At 44.0% G+C, this 18,882-nt stretch overlaps 1 protein-coding gene across 6 annotated transcripts in view; it reads right to left on the bottom strand.

The window, feature by feature from the left end:
• Nucleotides 1–18,882, bottom strand: part of LOC119182883 (pleckstrin homology domain-containing family G member 5) — a 759,199-nt gene that overhangs the window by 7,496 nt on the left and 732,821 nt on the right. For 4 of the 6 annotated variants that reach the window (XM_075889871.1, XM_075889872.1, XM_075889873.1 and 1 more), the window contains 12 exons: nt 18,068–18,223; nt 16,610–16,762; nt 15,743–15,838; nt 15,172–15,222; nt 13,724–13,984; nt 12,547–12,696; nt 10,559–10,696; nt 8,496–8,621; nt 6,867–7,109; nt 5,393–5,638; nt 2,910–3,221; nt 1,322–2,181 (listed from right to left, as the gene is read on the bottom strand). In XM_075889871.1, the coding sequence (XP_075745986.1) occupies nt 1,322–2,181; nt 2,910–3,221; nt 5,393–5,638; nt 6,867–7,109; nt 8,496–8,621; nt 10,559–10,696; nt 12,547–12,696; nt 13,724–13,984; nt 15,172–15,222; nt 15,743–15,838; nt 16,610–16,762; nt 18,068–18,223 (2,792 nt within the window). Of the gene's footprint in view, nt 1–1,317; nt 2,182–2,909; nt 3,222–5,392; nt 5,639–6,866; nt 7,110–8,495; nt 8,622–10,558; nt 10,697–12,546; nt 12,697–13,723; nt 13,985–15,171; nt 15,223–15,742; nt 15,839–16,609; nt 16,763–18,067; nt 18,224–18,882 lie in introns of those variants that run through there. The other 2 variants (XM_075889870.1, XM_075889874.1) reach the window with 1 other exon arrangement.

Here is an 18,882-nt window from a genome sequence, read left to right as displayed (position 1 = left end):
TCAAATAGACGGTACAGAACCAGAAAAATTGCCAAAACTTTTTTTTTGTAAGGCCACACAGGTGTAAAAATTAAATATAAACAAGCCAAAAAAAAAGAGGCAAAGTAGAGAGTAGGAACTTGCACAGACAAACATAAGAAAAGTATGAAAACAGGCTGGTGGGCCGGACAAAGAACAAGCTGATTGGCCAGTTGGAATACACAGGTCTTATGTTGCAGCACAAAGAAACATGAGTGTTTCCATTTAACGTTTCTACGAGTGTTTACATTCACGTTTCCATTTCATGCCATTGATTCAGGACAAATATATAACTCTGTGTTCATGTGTGTGCGCACGGTGGGATACAATGGCTTTTATAAAAAAAATCTTATAAGTGTTTTCTTTAGGATTTTGCTCAATGTTACTCCCTAACAAACTATGTGTATACAACAAAAATGCTTTTATGTGTATACAACAAAAATGCTTTTAGTCACATTTCAATCGCACAAAAAAAACTTAAGAAAACGGTTTTCTCAAATAGAATCGCCTGACAAACTTAATTCTACAATATATATATATATATATATATATATATATATATATACAAAGGGTAAATGTGCAGGCACTGTCAGGCTTAACTATCGGGTTCTAGTGTTCCCAAGCAGTGCCGTAGCCCTAATTACCGTTGCTTGGAAAGCACCTGCTGTTCATGAGAGGAACACTGCTCATTTTTTTTACTTCTTCTTTTTTGCTTCAAGACACAAAAGTCGTGGACTGGGCATTTAATCAGAAACCAGAACCAGAGCCTGTGGTCATTAATGTTACTAACAACACCTGTTAGGTATGCATGTGCCCGTTATATGGCCACATGCATACCTTACAAAACAAATCCTTCTTGCAAGGAAGGGTACGAAACCTTTTGTTTTAAATTTGGCCAATTCCCTGCTGGGCAGGGGTGTCTATATTCCAGACACGATTGCCACCAACAAATTTATGTGCTCTGCTTGTCGTTTGCAATTACCCCAATGCTGCGAGCAACCTTCTAAATATCTCCAGTATGATTGATGATGGCTCACGTGTAAGATCGTGAGAACTGCATAATGCTGCACAGAACTGCAATTTTGCTACTTGCACAGCAGCGAAATTTCCACACTGTTCAAGAAGGTCAAAGCAAGTGACTCAAGCAAACAAGATAGAACGGCACAGCGAAGGTGCCTGGCTTGTAAGCTGAAATTAGACAACTACTGCACTTAAAGTTGACCAAACAACAAATTCCTCAGGCGTGGGAACACAGGGTGTTCCAAATGCGCTGCGAGACTAAGAACAAATAAAAACAACTCACGATGCTTCCACTGAGCGGCTGTTCAGGAGGAACTCTTTCATTTTTTGCAGATCTGAGCGGGATGGCTTGCCCGGCTTGCCGGGGGCCACTGGCATGCCCTCCGCACCCACTATCTGCACCGAGGAGATCCCGTCCTTCACTTCACTCACGTCGATCTTGATGCAATCTCCAGGTGCCCCTAACGTCTTGAGCTGGTGGTGCCCTTCGGCTGAAGATGGCTGCACCTCGTCCTCGTCGCCATTGGTGAGTCGCTTTTGGTCGTCCGTTGGCCCCACAACGGTGGCATCGCAGCAACAATCGCAGGCATCGCCACTTCCCGCACTGCTAAACAAAAGGGAGCCCGTACTGCTCACACCACTAGAACTGTAGACAGATTCGCTGCTGAGACACTTGGCAACGTGTTTGTTCTTGAGGAAAGCATCCGACGTGTGCACAAGGCGGCTGGATGTGCCAGACACGCAAGATGATGCATCGTGCTGTTGTCCACAGTTCCACGACAAGCGCTTGTGGATCGACGGGTCCCGCTGGTTCTTCAGGTGCTCGAAGGAGTCAGCCGTGTGGTGTCGTCTCTCTGGGCGGCACGTCCTTCGGGAAATGCGCTTGCGGCCACTCTCGTCCTCAGAGTCGGGAGGACTTACGGCCTCCTCAGGGAGCTTGGGACCCTCAAGGCTGTGCACAGGGCTCGGGCCTTCGCTGGGTGGAGCGCTGTGAGTCACCAGGCCTGACACGTTCTTGGTCTTCAGTAGCGGCGGCTTGCTCGCGCCGCTTTGGTTGTAACCCGGGAAAGGCTGCGGTAAGACGGCTGCAAAGCGGGATGTCGGCGAGAGGCTCTTAGGAGGCAGTGATGACATGACTGGCACCTGCAAAATAAGTTAAAGGAAAGGTGTTTGAAGAACATACAACATTCTAATGAGAAAATGCTTTTTCTGCATGCTTATTGTCACAAGTAAAGGGGAGGGAGGCTAGAGGCAGGCTACGTTAGCACAGAAGAATGACAAAAATGGTCGGACAAGCAGTCACAGAAGAAAGACAAGGTGCAGGTTTAGCCTCTGCCGTGTTTGTCTTGCGCGACAAAAACAATATACTTTTAAGGGCTCAGAGATACTGCGATTTAACATCTTTGCATAACATAGAGACATCACAAAGGCTAAGTACCACCCTTAGAGTCCAGTAGCTCCCAAAAGAGACCGATAGTTTCTGGCTCGTTTGGATGTTGCCTGGCTTTGAATAGCTGTTACAATGTTGTGGGCTGAGCACGCACAGCTGCACTGGACCCACATGCAAAGGAAGCTATTTCATGGGCTGTTATGTGGGCTCCTTACAGACGGTGGGATGTGTTGTTTTCTGCATTACTGTGCATGTGCTTCTCCAGCTGGGATCGCGTCATTGCATTGTAACTGGTTCGAGTGCACGGGAGCACGATTTGCGCTTGGCATAGCATCACTGGCTTGACATGACAAAATGTAATCGTTTTGCGTGCACATGTCAGGAAAGTCTTGAGTGTACAGGAGCCTTAAGAATAGGTTGAGCTGCATTATCGCATTGTAAATGATATTGCTTGCATCAACACTGCATAGAGCCTGCCCACCTGTATGGTTGGAGACGTTGGGTAGCTCCTGTATTCCTTGGGCTCTTCCACCTCTTGCTGGTGGGTGAAGGGAATGGTCACAGTCAACGTGTTGGGCGACGTCGCATTGTTGCCAGCACCCTTGAGAAGGAAAGCCCGCCGCTCAGGCCGCGGTGACGTCACTGTGACACAGACTGGTCCCGAGGTGCGTGTCTCCATGCTGCGCGACCTTCCTTGTTCATCGAGGTCGTCGCAAGTCATGCTGGGATTGCGTAGCTCGCCAAGCTCGAAACTTGTTGCTCGGCCTTGGCCACCAGCAGCAGCTGCTCCCTGCTGTAGTAGACAAATAGATTCCCTTTATTTATTATTGCATGTTAGACAACAGACAACGTTTCAGACATAATTGGTAGAATGCTGAAAACATTATGCACCTTCTAGGGCTTATCTTCACAGATTATGAAAGAAGCTATACCATCACCAGCCCTGCAGTCTGGCCAAGGCTGCTTCAGCAGCACAGTGAAATCTTGTTAGTTAGAATATCAAGGAGATGCCTGCCACAGAGCTTTGAGATATTGGAAGTGATAAACTAAAGGAAGTACGAAAGCATAATTAAACGAGTGGAAAGAGCAGTTCTTTTAAAATGAAATTCACTAGTGTCTACTGTTTTTTTCCGAACAAGCGATTGTTATCTTTGCTTGAGCTATTTGATAACACTCCTACTAGGTACATGACATTCCCAAGACAGGTACACAACCTGAAAGCTCACCTGGCATTTAGCCAACTCCGCGTATTTGACAAAAAAAAAAAAGAATACCCTGCTTAGCAAAGTGACAGGAGTTCTAATATTTCTTTAGCTGCTTCACCTTAGCTATGAGGGACTCGTGCTAGATGGAAACCACTTTTTATTTTGAGGGAAATCTGAGACAGCCATGGCAAACATTTACAAACAATGCAAAGAGTGCTTTGATCTCTACCTGCAAGCTAGTATCAAACCGATGAATGATTGCACGAAGCATGCATTTCATGGCCATCCCTCATAGCTTTCTCTCTCATGTGAATCCATTTAAGACGCTTGTGATAATACATCACTTGCCCACAATGAATAAAGCCCATTTGAATTACGTAGCAGACCCAGCTATTGTTGCAATTTCATGCTATTAGTGTTGAAACGTTACACTTTAAGGTGGGCATGTGCGTTACTCGTGTCACAAATAGTTGGTACATAAGAGAATTTCACACGTATGGTCTTCCTATGGGAGGCAAACAGTGACGCAGGTTCGAATGGAGTGCACCGAGTTTTTGTAGCAGAGCTATTGATGCGACTGAAACTGGCACTGTTCATCACAATAACTTACATGAACAAGCTGCATCTGTCAATTATAGACAACTGTGATTTTGTGTGCTTACCAAAATGTGGCAACACATTTCAAGTGTTTGCAGCCTTCTTTCTTTACCGGACTACCAATATTGCTGCAGGTATGGAGCCAATCACGGAGCTTTACGTGTTTAAATTGCTGCAGGTATGGAGCCGATCATGGAGCTTTACGTGTTTCAACAATCATACTATTAGCTTATTTCTCACACTTAGATGACTGTTTCGACTGAGAGAAATGCTGGAGAAGTGTCACACGTGGGAGATAAACGCATAAATGCGATAAATGCGAGGGCCCCAGTGTTTGCAGCAGTGGACTATCAGTGTCCATGCCAATCGCAACCAACCAGTTCTAAAATTGACCATTTATGTACAGAGCAGCCATGACATTTCTTCAACCTTCAGCCTTAGCCTTCGAGGTGTGAGGGTGGTGTAGCTGAGAAGTCAATCCATGACAACACATTATCTGTAGTTTTACGTGCTAAAAACCACGAAATGTTTGCGAGTCATGCCATATTGAAGGGCTCCGGGCATCTTGACAATCTGGTGATCTTTAAAGTGCACTGACATAGCACAGTGCACAAACTTCTAGCATTTCGCCTGGACTGAAATGTGACCCCCTCAGCCAGGATCGAACCTGCCGCCTTTGGTTCAGCAGCCGAGGACCGTAACTGCTACACCTCTGCGGCACCCTATCAAAGACAGCAATAATCGGAGAATGATCATGATGATCATAGTGCTAAAAAGTTTCACTACTTTTTGCTTAGTGGAGCCACTGATTGCCAACGTGAAAGCTAGCTATGTTGGCGTCGTAGTTCGAACTATTCATGGCATGGCTGTTGTGAATCAAGTATTAAATATGATGAAAATGTTCCACTTGGTCAAGAATAGAATAACTAAATTAGAATGAATAAGGTTTGAGTAAATGAGCTGTACTGTATATACATGCTAAGTCATGATGAATTTATACAAAGCAATGTTTAGTGGCAATCGGTCTCTATTATTTCGTTTAAGCCTGGCAGTTCATCAACAATTTGACACATTGACCTCGCAGTGCTTTCAGGCTTGGGCCCTTCCTTTACTAGACATTCAAATGAGAAGTTCACACAGAATAGTGTAATGCTTCACTCACAAACAGCGGTGTTGGGCAAGGCACGGGTGGTCCAGCCATGGAGGCCACTGAGGCCGGGTCGCTCATGTCAATGGATCCACTGTGTGAATGGACCAAGCTTGAGTGGCTCGACGAACGTGGGGAGCGGGCGGCGACGAGCAATGCGCTGCGGGGGATGTCCAGATCGTCCTCGTCGTCCAAGTCCTGGAGGTATCCCAGCTGGGGTTTCTCACTCGTCGCCTGTGACTTCGCTTCCCGATACTGTTCCTGTGATTCGGTCAAGATGCACGTCAACCCAAGCGAAAGGCAGGGGGTAAGGTACACTGTACACATTACTTATACAGTCGCTTATGGATTATAATAATATCTAGGGTTTCACGTCCCAAAACACTTGCTTACTGGTCGAACAGGGACCTGCAAAGTTACGCACAAATGGGCATGTTAGGGAGTGTTCAGCAAAGAGACTGTTACGCTCTTTGCACGAGTACGAAGACCAAGGTGTAAATGCTTTACATTAATTAGCAGCTTGCTAGCAGTAGAGGTGAGATACTTTGTAAGTTCCCACTAAGAAGAATGTCCATTACAGTGCACACCGATGAATGATCGAACATTCGGACACAGCATAGCTACGATAATCAATAAAGGATGCCACTACGTACCTGCACCGCACTCTGTAGTGCTAGAGCTATGCACTGTAGAATTACACTAGTGATCGTGCTGCCAAGATCACAAGAAAGAGCTCATGGCCATGACACATACAAGTGCAGTTGTTTGCCGCTTTGCCATCTCTTCCCGTGTAGCTTTCAGCACACTTGTTGAGATGCGAGGCAAAAGAAAGCACTTAATTCAAACCATGCGACAAATGCCTGTAACCCCATCATACTTTAAGTATTCGAAGAAGTTTTGCAGCGAATGATTCGTAGGGTAATAAACTCTGATAGTGGGGTAATTCCATGGTTACTTGCCCCAAAGCAATGCACCATAGCTGCACACACACTTTAAAGAGATGATGTGTAATAGGTCTTCAGAGTCACTGCATCCACAAGGTGTTTCCAAATGTGTACAGTACTCAGAGAGTGAAAAAACACAATTTCGGGCAACGTGACGTGCACAGTTTCGTTTTCACTGGCTTCAGTCCATGTAGTATTAGTGTAATTTTGATTCAAACATGTCGATGAGAGCCAACATTATTTTTATATACTATATTCGCTGCGAGATGACGTTATTTCGAAAGATTGTGCATACTAGATAATACACTGAAAAATTTAAAGTCGTATTTGAATCCATGAGTGCTGTACCTAAATCTAATTAAGGGTTAATTTTAGATTCCGATTTAGTAGAACTCATCCACTATAGTTGGAAATCAAATGTGTGGTCTTATTTACGGTAGCAAAATGCCGTATTTCATGATACCGTTGTGACAGGTAAACGATTCACCAAATAAAAAACGAGACCCAACATGTGAGGGGGTATGATGAAAGCTGGAGCAACAGACCTGTGCTCTGCGGATTTGGTCCATGAAGCTTCGCGGATCGCTCGTGTAGAGGAGAAAGTAGGAAGCAGCCACACCGAAGTCGTTGAGGTAGACGACGATGAGGCCACTGTTGTCACGCAGCTCATACGTAACCAACCGCTCAACGAGGAATGGCTGCCGGATCACCTTCACGCGGTCGCCTTTCTTGCTCAGCGACTTGCAGACAAGCAGCACGTCAGTGAACAGGAAGCAGTGCACATCCACCTGCAGGCATTAATCGAAAATTTAGCTCGGTGTAGTTGATCGCCAACATGAGTAAAGCGAACTCTCATTAAATGAAACCTGAAGGGGCCGGGAAAAAGTGTTCCGTTTAACAGGAGTTTCATTTACTGAGAGGTTAACTGGGGTGGGTGCACTATGCAGGGATGAAACCAATCATATCAGAGACAGTTCTTCCATTCAAGCAGCAGCTCCTTTTATCATATTTCCATTTACTGAAAGTCCACTGTATAAACGAAGCCGACATTACATTGACTGAGTAATTAGATTGACCCTCTGGGCTTGGTTTGATAGTACAATCAAACTCTTTTATAAGAGAGACACTAATGTAAGAGACAAATGGGCATAAAAGACACCAGCGTGCCTACAATGAAATAAGGGTTAATAAGAAAATGCATAAGCGATACCCTGCTTGTAAGAGATGCCTCGTATAAAAGACGAGAGTCACTACCCGGAGCATGTCTCTTATAAACGGGTTCAACTGTACATGAATGGCAAGCCAACACTGTCAGGGCATTTCTTCAAAAGCAACTTTTGACCTTTGTGATGGATGCAGGTTTTACTAAAATACTACTTTGATTTCTTTAACATTGTAGTGCACTTAGTGAAAGACATTCCCCTTTTCCTCACACCCACCCAGAGTGGCTTACGACCCTTATTTGTTAAAGGACCTACCCAAGAAAACCTTGCCTTTCGCCTCGGTTTTTTCTATTTATCCATCTCACCTCTTCCCTTTGAAAAATTGACTTCGTGTGGTGAATTCCAAATATAGGTGAAAATCTTACACTAAGGTCTCCAAGAAAAGGACTGACAAATCGCTTTCTATCACTTTTTTTTTTCATGTACAGAATTTGCTAAGAGACGATCTTACTCACATTACTAGGCTAGAATGAGTGTAAAAATTAATAGGGGAGCGGTAGAAACAGTTTCATGCAATGAAAAGAAAACATACTAAGTTGTGCACACAAGGATTCACATAATTTCGCATGCTCATGAACACAAGAAACCATAAGGTAGGTATTCACTGCTGTTGGGCAAAAGAAGTTAAATTGATTCGCCTCCTCTAATTCATTTCATAGAAAGGGTCTTGACTTTAACCAGTTTGGTGGGTTCAGGTAGCATTCTTGATAGCTCATAAAGTTCACGAACTACTCGACAACATCGACAAAAATGAAAGTTCAATGTGCGCCACCCTGGCCATGAGTGGCACAGGCTGACACTCTCAGGGTTGCACGTATACATAACTAGTAAGTTTAGCTAGCCTAACTAGCTAGTTTAGGCATAAGTTTAACTTCATATGTTGGTGCTTAACAAAAATGGGCACCCCACCAGTCAGTACCCCTTACATTCAGTGCATCCCAAAGCACTCACCTTGCTTGAACTGCCAGCGTCTTTCAGTTTGACACCTGATGTCTCAAACAAGAGCTGCCTGTTCTGCTGGTTGCCACAACTCGGCATGGGGCAAGTCAGGTCCAACATGCAGTGAGCTTTCAGGGCCTACGAGAGAGGAAATAAGGGCACAATGCTGTATGTACCAACCGCAACCAAAACAATTCAGTCTGACTGGCGTCACAACAGAGTTAGCTAACTCAAGATTGCAGATTATGCTCATGCCAGCACATTACCGCCAGAAGTAGTTTAGTTCCAGTGTAAATCATATCTGCTTGATCCCAATATACACATTTTTAATTACCACGTTTACTCTATCGTAATGCCAGAGTAAACATTCCAGTCTGTTTATAAAAAAAATAATATGAAACTAGCATAAACAGGAATATAGGTCGAATTAAAAAACAAAATGCGATGCAAAGTTGACTCTCATCTTTTATACTGGTCATTGGCAGAAAAAAACATGGAAGCTTCACAACAATGGGCAGCTGAAGTCGAAAGCTTTTATTGCCATCGTTAGCATCAGCAGTGGTGCCGTTGGACAAGGCTAGGCAAGGCCTATAGTGTTCTAGCAACGCCACTTTGCTTCGGTTATTTTTTTTCAGTCTCCTGTTTTCTTCTTTCTATTTTTTTTTTTCAGAAATGAGTGGTAGTCAACGGCAGTTTACCACAGGCTTTAAGAAAAAAAGTTGTGAAGTATGCTGAAGCGCATGGCAACCTGGCGGCACAACTTGAATTCGGTGCATTAGGGGAAAAGCGTCCGAAACTGGAAGAGCCAAAAGCAATGCATCTCATCCTGCAGCAACAACAACAACAACAACAAAAAACATTGTTTCGGGGACAGACTGCAGTGCACCCTGAACTAGAAACGCTACTCGCCGAATTCGTCCGGGAGCTGTGTGCAAGATCGCTACTTGTAACGGCGAAGTGCAACCGCGTCAAAGCCATCGAGACAGCGCGCGACACTGGGCCCACGAGGGCGCAATTCGAGGAATTGCCATCGTGGGTGCCGGAAGGGCTTTGCACTGAGGCAGCGTACTTCCGTCTTTCTGCAAATGCGGCATCAGTAACGCGTTGGATAGAACGGAGGACAATGCACTAAGGAACGTTACTAGTTGAAAACAGACGTCGTTGGACTCAAGTTCAGACGAGTCTGAGTGACAGCACTTTGTGGCCTTCTGCCGTTTAACTACATAACATTAGTGTCGAAATAAAAAGAAACGTCACCACAATGCAGCTGGTCGTGTCGCGTATTTACTAAAGTAAGGGTGTGCCGCGATACTTTGCGACCTAAACAAATTTATTTTTCGGAGATTCAAAGTTTCGGGGGGTCAACCCATATTCCGTTTTTTACGGTACAAGGATAACGAGAGGCCCTAAGGCAGAAAAACGTGGTTTATGAAACATCACAGCCAAAAAAAGGATGTTTTCCAAGAAGCGAGCTAACTTCTCTCGTCTCATGAAAGGTTGAGTGCACAGCAAAATTCTCGTTTTGCAAAGAATATACATTATAACGAATGTCTGCACACACAGCCAATCATATCATGAAATCACCACAGCTAGAAGTTTACGCTTAAGTTGGATGCATTGGTGTATACTTTTGCAAGTATATTTCATTGACACGTAACAATAGACATAGGTATAAGCAATGAAAGTCTGGAAAAGAAAGCATGGGTTGCGATCTAGCAAATACGGTAATGAATAGGAAGCTTTCGGGCTAGCTCAGTTTCAAGAGCCAGATTCCATGAGTAATCTTTACATGCTTTGTGACATCATACAGGGACAGTGTACAAAGCACGACTGATAAGTACAAGTGAAGATATGACATAAACAGGCTGTTGTTGTGCAGTTGCACAATTACCGAGCATCTCGTAAAGCATTCACACAACAAAATCCCATTCATTTGAGAAAACTCTAGCCCTTCGATCTTTTAGTTATAGGATGGAAAATGCTACATTCGACAAACATCCACGGCAAACAAAGCCAGCATGCATTTGGAAAGACACAATGCATACGTCACCGCATTGAGCGGCGGTGCGACGCACCTTTTCAACCTCATCGTTGTTGATGTCAAATGGATCGTAGCTTTCGATGCGGCTCGTTATTGACTTGAGCCTGTCCCGTTCGTGAAGATGCCGCAGCTTGCCGTCGACAGCGTACACGAAGGCTTCCACACACTCATTCTGGAGAGGGAAAAGAAAAAAGAGTAACGCAGATGTAGTGAACAAGTGAACAAAGAATCAAGCTGGAAACATTCAATACAGCAGGCCACATATATGCACTAAACACTAGCCAGAACATTTTTTTGTGCCCCAAAAGATATTAAGCCTATTGGAACAGAATATGTAAGATCAAGCTATGTCAAGAACATTATTTGCATTCATTATTAGCACCAATTATTAGCGATGTATTTCTTTCCAACCAAGACATTTTTCAGTATTTAGTGACGCAAGAGTTTTTACAAGGCCAGCAGGCACTTAAAACACATTCACTCATGACTTCATTTTTTTCCTGGCAGCATCTGAGTGCAAAGTGAACGGAGTGCTCTACTGAACTCCCAGAAAAGAGGCAGCATTGTGCTCCATTACGCCCAAAAAGAAACACCCTGGTTTTGTCCTCAGTAAGAAGAATTGGAAGATGTATAAATATAACTATAGATTAGCAGCATTGGTGTAGTAGTGCCTGAAATGATTTATTGTAATGTGAAAACAAAACGGAAAGGGAAGCCTGCAATTGAGCATTGAGATTGCCTTGCTTTTTCAACAGACACTTTGAGTGTCTCTAATGAGTCTCGTGCAAGTTCTCTTCCTGAATGCATGAACACCTGTTCTCAGTTATCGTATTTACTCGATTCTACCGCGCCCTCAATCGTAACACGCACCCGATTTCCTCGACGAAAAAAAAAAAAAAATTAAGACATCGATTGCAACGCGCACCCATTTTTCTCGCCGGCCCGCACGATCCCACCACTCGAAAAAACGACTCCTTTCGGGAGCGTCTTCCATTTAAATATGAGGTACGGGGGAAGCTTGTGCCCATCTGACATGTAACAGAGCACTGCCGTCACTGTAGTTTTACCGTGGACCGATGTCAGCACGCGAACTTGCTTCGCCACCTTCTTCTCAACGGTTGTGGTGCCAGGCATGTCGAAGTAAAGAGGCGTCTGATCGGCATTCCCGATTTGCCCAAGCAGGTAGCCGTTGTTGTGCCGCAAGTTTAGGACGAACCTGTGAAAACTGTGAAGCTTTTCATCGTACCCCTCCGCAAAACTTTTCGCATAGGCCTGTTCACCTTCGGAGGGAAAAGCCTTTCCTCTTCGTAAAGTTAGTTAGTCAGCACCTGCTCGCTTTAAACTTGCTCCGCATTAGCCCTTTTTCTAAGGCTAACTGCATAGCCCGCACTTGGAGAGTTCTGTCGTCGCGGGCCGCTGTGCTGCTAGCTGCTCAAGCACATACTCGCCGAGCAGCTCTTTAATTTGCGGAAACCGACCCTCCAGTGGTCCACTGAAGCCTTTGCGTGAAGCTTTGCTGTCGACAATCTTCTGCGTTTGTTTCCGCCAGTCCCGCACGCACGTTTCGGGAACTCCGAACGACTGCGATGCGGCCCGATTTCCGTTCGTTTCTGCACACGCGATGACTTTTGTTTTAAAAGCGGCATCGTGGTGCACTCCAGTTTTTGGAGTCGGCCCTTCCATGCAGTTGATGCTAATGCACTACAAGATGACGAGCTCCTCAGCACACGTACGAAGTACCGCACATGGGAAACACATAGGCAGAAATGGGCGACGCGCCGTGCCGACACACGTAGGGGGCGGCCACTTTGGAAATGCCAATGGCAATAGAATGACCGTATTCTTTTTTTTTTGTACTCGATTCTAACGCGCATGCGATTTATGAATTCGCTTAACCGGAAAAAAGGTGCGCGTTAGATTCGAGTAATTACGGTATTCATAATGAGTTTATTTGCACAGAAGTACCGAAAGCTATGACGCGCCAGCCACGTTTATGCGTTGGTCAAAGGCTTGCACACTCACCATTTCAACGAGGGCATTCTTGGCCTCCTCATCGTCAGTCTTCTTATGAATGGCCTTGAGCAGCAGTGGGTACTTGGTAAGCCGCTGCATGGGCTTGACCAGGAGGTCTGTGAAGCGCAGCCGTTCGCAGTCTTTCCTAGCTTCGCACCACTGCAAGCGTGCACGAACATTTATGAAATCTTTGAAGTGCAAAAGTCATTCTTCAAATGAAATAGCCAGCATTCAATGCAAATCCAATATAAATGAAATGTAGATGCTCATCGAAGCAAAGTTTTCATGGATTTTCTGAAGCTCTAAGCTCGAGATGAAGTTCACGTAGTGTTCAGAGCAATGCCACTGTTTGATTGGATACTGGTGCTCCACATCGCTTGCCCGAGATGGCAAAAACAAAAGGTTTCCTCAGGGAAGCCTGGCTGAATCAAGAGATTATGGTGGGTAAACTCTGAATTACATCCCATGCAAACAGGCGTCACTTCGTTTTGGGTGCAAAGCATCTTGGGGGAATAGGCTTGTCGGTGTCTCCTGTCGTTACGGTATGTCGTGCAGTCAAATCCTACTACTCACGATCGGTCCACTAAAAATGAAGAAGGCAGTGCTTAGCCTGAGAGAACAACCAACGACATTATTAGAGCCTAAACAGTCTCTGACGTTAGTGAAACCCTCCCCTACAAGCCCAATTTCAGGCTCTGCACCACTAGTGCCTAAATCTAAATCTAAATCCCTCAAGACACACACTACATGCTTTGCCCCTATCCAGTCTTTCTGGATCTACCTTCCCATTCTGTTCTTCAAATGGCGTTCGGTACCAGCCTAGCACATGGAGAAAATGCAAGGAGACAGGTATTGAACATGTGTAAGGCCGACAAGAAATGCCATTTGAAAACAGCATGAGAAGGTAGACCCAGGAAAGCAATGCGACACCCATCTACAAAGAATGTGGTTTATTCACGGTTTTTCAATGTTCGTGTAATTACAAGCTTTTTCCTAACTTCAAATTTCGAGACAGAATAGCCACTGGTCTGCGACATGCATCTACAGTTATGGTAAGATTGCACTGTTGTCAAGATCATTGCACTGTTGTCAAGGAAAGGTTTAAGCGACAAAACGATGCTGGAAACATTTCCCATTCAACGGTGACTCAGGAATTGAGAGAACTGCTATCAGAAGAGGAGCTCACCGCCACGTAGGTCTTGAAGAGATCGCTCTCGAGCCTCTTTTCCTTGACATAGTGCAGACAGGTGGTCTGCTCGAGGCAGTACTTCATGTACGGCTGGAAGGTCTCCTCAAAGCGCAGGAACCCCTCGCGCAGGTGCAAGGGGTTGAGGAGCGTCCGGTTGGTGCGTGCAGCCGTCAGCGTCGGCAACAGGCAGCTGTCCCACAGCACATGGTTGACCTCGCACACCTCGAGGATGTTGCTGAACATGTGCTCTGTGTCGATCTTCAAAAAGAAGTACAGGCGCATTTCGGTAAGACGCCTTCAAATAAGAGGAGCTTTTCCATACCGATTACAAAGAATATGACAAAGTCATGAGCACAACAATGCAGTCACGAGTGACTGCTTGCACCAATCTTCCCCTAGAACAAACGCTTCCAAGTACATTTTTCTCCTTAGAAAGGTGAGTGACTGGACCTTTCTTCAACTCACATTTTTGTGAATTTTAGAAATGTTGTTGCTTTCGGTATTTTTTACGCGTTACATTCATCTTATGCAGCATTCCTTCCGCAAGTATATATTTCCTTTTTCCTTGCTGCGGTGCCCCTCCTGCTTGAGCAGAATTATTGCCCTGCAGTATCACTAAATAATAATGATAAAAAGAAATGGGGTGCTAACAACTCTACTACCTCTTTTCCGGGAGAGTATGAGCTCAATACAACATCGTTATGCCTTAAAAAAGAAGTGATAACTTTTTCTGTATTGAAATTAACACGCCAGCACAAAAGCATGAGATTTAGAGCTAACATAGCAATATACCTAAGGGGGACACAGCTCTGCCACCTCAGTCAAGACAATGTAACAACTTCACCGAAAATGCAACATAATTGCTCTTTACATTACATCAGTGACCTGAGCAGCGATTGGTTCACCCCATTACCAGGACTAGCCAGATCTGACGAATAGTGGGAAAAAAAACAGCAGAAACCAGTGAAATGTATTCTAGTACTTAGTATCAGACTAGCCTTCATTTCTCAAATGTTTAGCTATTACAAAGGCTTTTCTAGATCAGGTTTCCCACAGGGACAAAAAAGAACCAAAGCCATGCATCGTATGTAGGAACGATGAAAAAAAATTGCCAGTGATAGGAAAACATGCTAGTGAGAAACGCAGAAATTGACTGTGCTGGGTCTGTAAAATGAGAATTTATGTGGCAGCCAAGGAAATGGGGGAAGTTGTAACATGTCACTGAACCTTATGTCGTAAAAATGCCCCCTGTACGGCACGGGACATCGGGACACGGGGCATTTTTTACTAAAACTGCAAGATCAGCCAGCCCAATGTCTCGCACGGGACATTTGGCCGGTTGATCTTGCGCCTTTAGAGAGTGGTTTCTACTGCTGTGACTGATTGATCCCGTCAGAGATGGTGGTGTAAACTTCAAGGCATTTCACAATTCAGTCAGCACTCACCTCTTGAAGAATGCGTTCGCTCTGGAGGTTACATAGGCATGCCAGGAACAGCTGCAAAGGGTCAAAAGAAAATGCAGGTAATTCATCTAAATGGGCTGTTCACCTATTTCGTATGATATATGGCAAAAAATAACACATTAATTACACAATACATCATCACAGACTTTGTCGCATGTTTGAAGAAAGCACAGGTCATCAAACGTTAATGACGAAGAAAATATAGCAGGTGCCACAGACTAAATGCAACAGGGCACTAGTTTGTCAGCACAGAACTAATTGTTTTAGGAAACAGTGCATACCATACAAGGACAACAAAGCAGGTACGTATTAACCGAGGTCAACAGTTTCTTGTGTTGTGCGTGTACTTTCCAGTTGTACACACAAAGTTTTCTTGTGCAAGAAGAAACTCACAAGTTTGTGTACTTTTCATATTTTTCAAAGAATAGCATTATTGCACACAGGGTTAAGAAGTGGACATTCACTACCATTTCAACAGCATTCCTTGCCACACATAAGGCAAGATAGAGCTGACCACATTTGATAAGTATCATTAACCACGAATCCTACTTACCTCAGTGATGACTTTAAGAGTGCGAATGTATGAGACTTCAGTAGAAATGAGCTCCCATATGGCATCCTGTTGGTTCCGTACCCGCTTTGGAAGGGACTGGGTAGCAGGAACAAGAAGATGCAAGCAGAAAAAAGGTAAATCAGTAAAGGGTGTTAAAAATGCATGCACATTGACCATCACAGCATTACAACTTGGATTCAAAGTTTGTAAAGATTCTTGCGTGTTCCTGAAATACTTTAACAGCCAAAAGTACCGAGGTGCTGAATTTTTCTTAGCCGCAAACAAGCCGAAAGACAATGCAGCCTCAAGGAAATCAATTTGTAAAGATAGCCTTAGGTTGTCAATTAGTTTAACAACAAGCATAGTTGGCACTCCCTATGGTTTTATTGGCTTCATGTACCAATGCGGGATACAGAGACAGTGAAATTCAAACATAGTGGCACATATGAAAAAATCTGACAAGTTCTGCCACAGTGCGATTAAAGCTGCAGATGCTTATGTCTGGAAATGAAGTTTATGATGGTATCTGCCATAGTGCTTGGCATGAAGCATTGACGTAAAACTATGTCGATTATTTCTTATTGTGATTATCTTTCTTATTGTGATTAAATGGAAAAACAAAGGAGGGAAGGAAGTCTAAACTATTGATGAACAGGTATCAGCATCCGATGCGTTTATCAGCCACTTCTGGCAAGATGTAGGATGACATCGAACAACTGGCCATGATTTTTTGATGTCTGGGTTAACATTACTCTTAACAATGAATCACAGAGCATATCTTCAACGAAGAGAGCAAAAAATAGCAACATACAAGCTTAAGCTAGTGAGGTGAATCCGAGCACAATGAGTACATAAACCAATTCTCACCTCGGGATTGTCGACGATGCAGGTCCAGTTATCTTCCAGTCGAAACTTCTCCTCTGACGAAGAAGGTCGGAAGGTAAGAAGCCCTGGCTGGTTAGGGATGCCATTCTGGTCGTAGCTGTTGAGCAACTCTGTCAGGGTACGCATCTCTTTGTCCTGAAAAGCAGCCCAAAGCACCATTATTGCTAGTTGTGTCCCAAAGCCATCCCAGTGACTGTATAATGCAGGAGTTAAATTGCAACCTGGGCCAATGATTATCGCATTTCATGAGTGCAGTCACCAATTACTGGCGCAGTATGGTCGAAACAAATACGAATCGAGGTTCGTGCAGGCATCACCAAAATCGTGATCAAAAAACCAGATCCCCGATATTGTAATGCCGATTGTGTTTGTCCTAATCGTGACTCGGTCCGATTATGATTTAGCCTGATTGTGACAACTAAATGCCACCGTGTACAGCACTTAATCCACGAGCCTGATCTAGATTTTCACTGAGAGCAATCACAAGTGCCTGTGTGACATTGGTACAGGCTCGTGTTACCGTTACTTCCCAGGCATAAACCAACTTTTATCACCTTTAGAAGATGCTCGAGCTAAATTTCAGTTTTGAAAGTGGTAATAGCCGTTCAGAAACAGCCACCACTCGTGTATTATAGGTAAGGGTTCATTTCAAAGTGAAGGACAAAAAAGCTAAGTAATATTTGCCATATAACTGTATTATACAATAACATTGATGTACAATGCAGCTTTTATAGTCCATTCATAGATTGTAATATTTTATCTAACAAAAATAGGTACATAGAATTCGGGTGAACTCTTGTTCTTCAGGTTCAATGTTACTTTTCAGTCGTAAGATTAACTGGCCTAAATATTGAGAGTTGTACTCTGATTTCCATTATCGTCACACTGTTGTGAATTAAGTGATGAATGTTGCATCCAAAGCATCGATAGGTTTTTGAACCTTTTATTGGGCAACCTTGTGATTAGCAGCGTGAGTAACGCTTACAATGCATTTATAGTGATAGGGACCAGTCACCTTTCACTGATATCTAACCTACAGGTAAAACACAACCCATTTTCGTATGTGCATCATCATACATACCAGCACAATCGTTGATACTCATGTAAGTTATGGAATGTACACCGCTATTTTAATCTCACACAATCACATAACTATAGGAGATTACACTCTCAAGAAGCTTCGATACGAGCATGTACATCTTACGTCCAGCAACACGTTCATAGTTGGCCAATCAGAAACGATCACCAGAAAAAAAAACTCGAGCAATTACTCATGTCAATGAGTCTTAATATTACATGTTTAAATATACTATAATTTTAGAGCTTTCAGAGAAAGCAGCAGCCGGTGCGCTTGGATGTCTTGTAATACTATTTTTCCGCACAAAGAAATGAAAAAAAAATTAGATTAGTTGCGCAGAAAACGTAGCTCGACTTGCTCACCGTTCTAGATGAATTGAGGAGAATGCCAGTGCGCTTGCCCAGCACCGGCTTGGATTTTCCTGACTTCCAGCTGCTTTCTTGACTAGTACTGCTGATAGCACTGGTATCGCTCACCAGCTCATCAGCCGACACAGCTCCACGTCGCCCTCTTTGGCTCTGCACACAATCATGGAAGAGACTTCTGAGCAGACATTCATAGGCAGCAAAAGTGTCTTGTCAATGTTCCTTATCTATATTCGCGGACCAAAATTCACAGAACTCTCCTGTACAGACATATCAGTGAGCAAGCACGAGCAAAAAAAGAAAAGAGGGGCGGGGCACATGCAATTTTCGTTTTGTATGCTTAGAATGACAGAATGCTGAGGTAGTCCGCAACAATTTGCGATAAAAGATGGTAGGCAGGAAAATGTAAACACATGAGAGACATCCGGCATTTGTGCTCTCTCAACATTCTCTTGTATGAGTGTTTAAATGCTTACTGCCTCTTATTGTTCTTTTCTTTAGTATATTGTAGGCACAATTCATTTTTAGAACACATATGAGCCTTATTAACAATGATTTGTATTTGCTGCTTTGCCTTTATGCAAAGGTATTTTGCAAGCATAGACGTTGGCAGAGGGAGTCAAAAAGGGTCAGTTGCCCCCCTCAAGCAACACCACCATTTTGCCTTCACACACGCTTCACCAGCACCCGGCTGCAGCTGCAATGCAACAGGGGTTTGCACCCCATCCCTCCTACACAAGGTCCTGCTGGCCGACACTCTTGTTTGGAAGGGTGAAAAAATTAACAAAAAAAGAGTTTAGACCATGATGCCC

Source organism: Rhipicephalus microplus, chromosome 3 (genome assembly GCF_043290135.1).
Source record: "Rhipicephalus microplus isolate Deutch F79 chromosome 3, USDA_Rmic, whole genome shotgun sequence".
In the NCBI taxonomy this organism is placed as follows: domain Eukaryota; kingdom Metazoa; phylum Arthropoda; class Arachnida; order Ixodida; family Ixodidae; genus Rhipicephalus; species Rhipicephalus microplus.
Note: the sequence above shows the minus strand (reverse complement) of the source record. Positions and strands in the feature narration are given on the sequence as shown.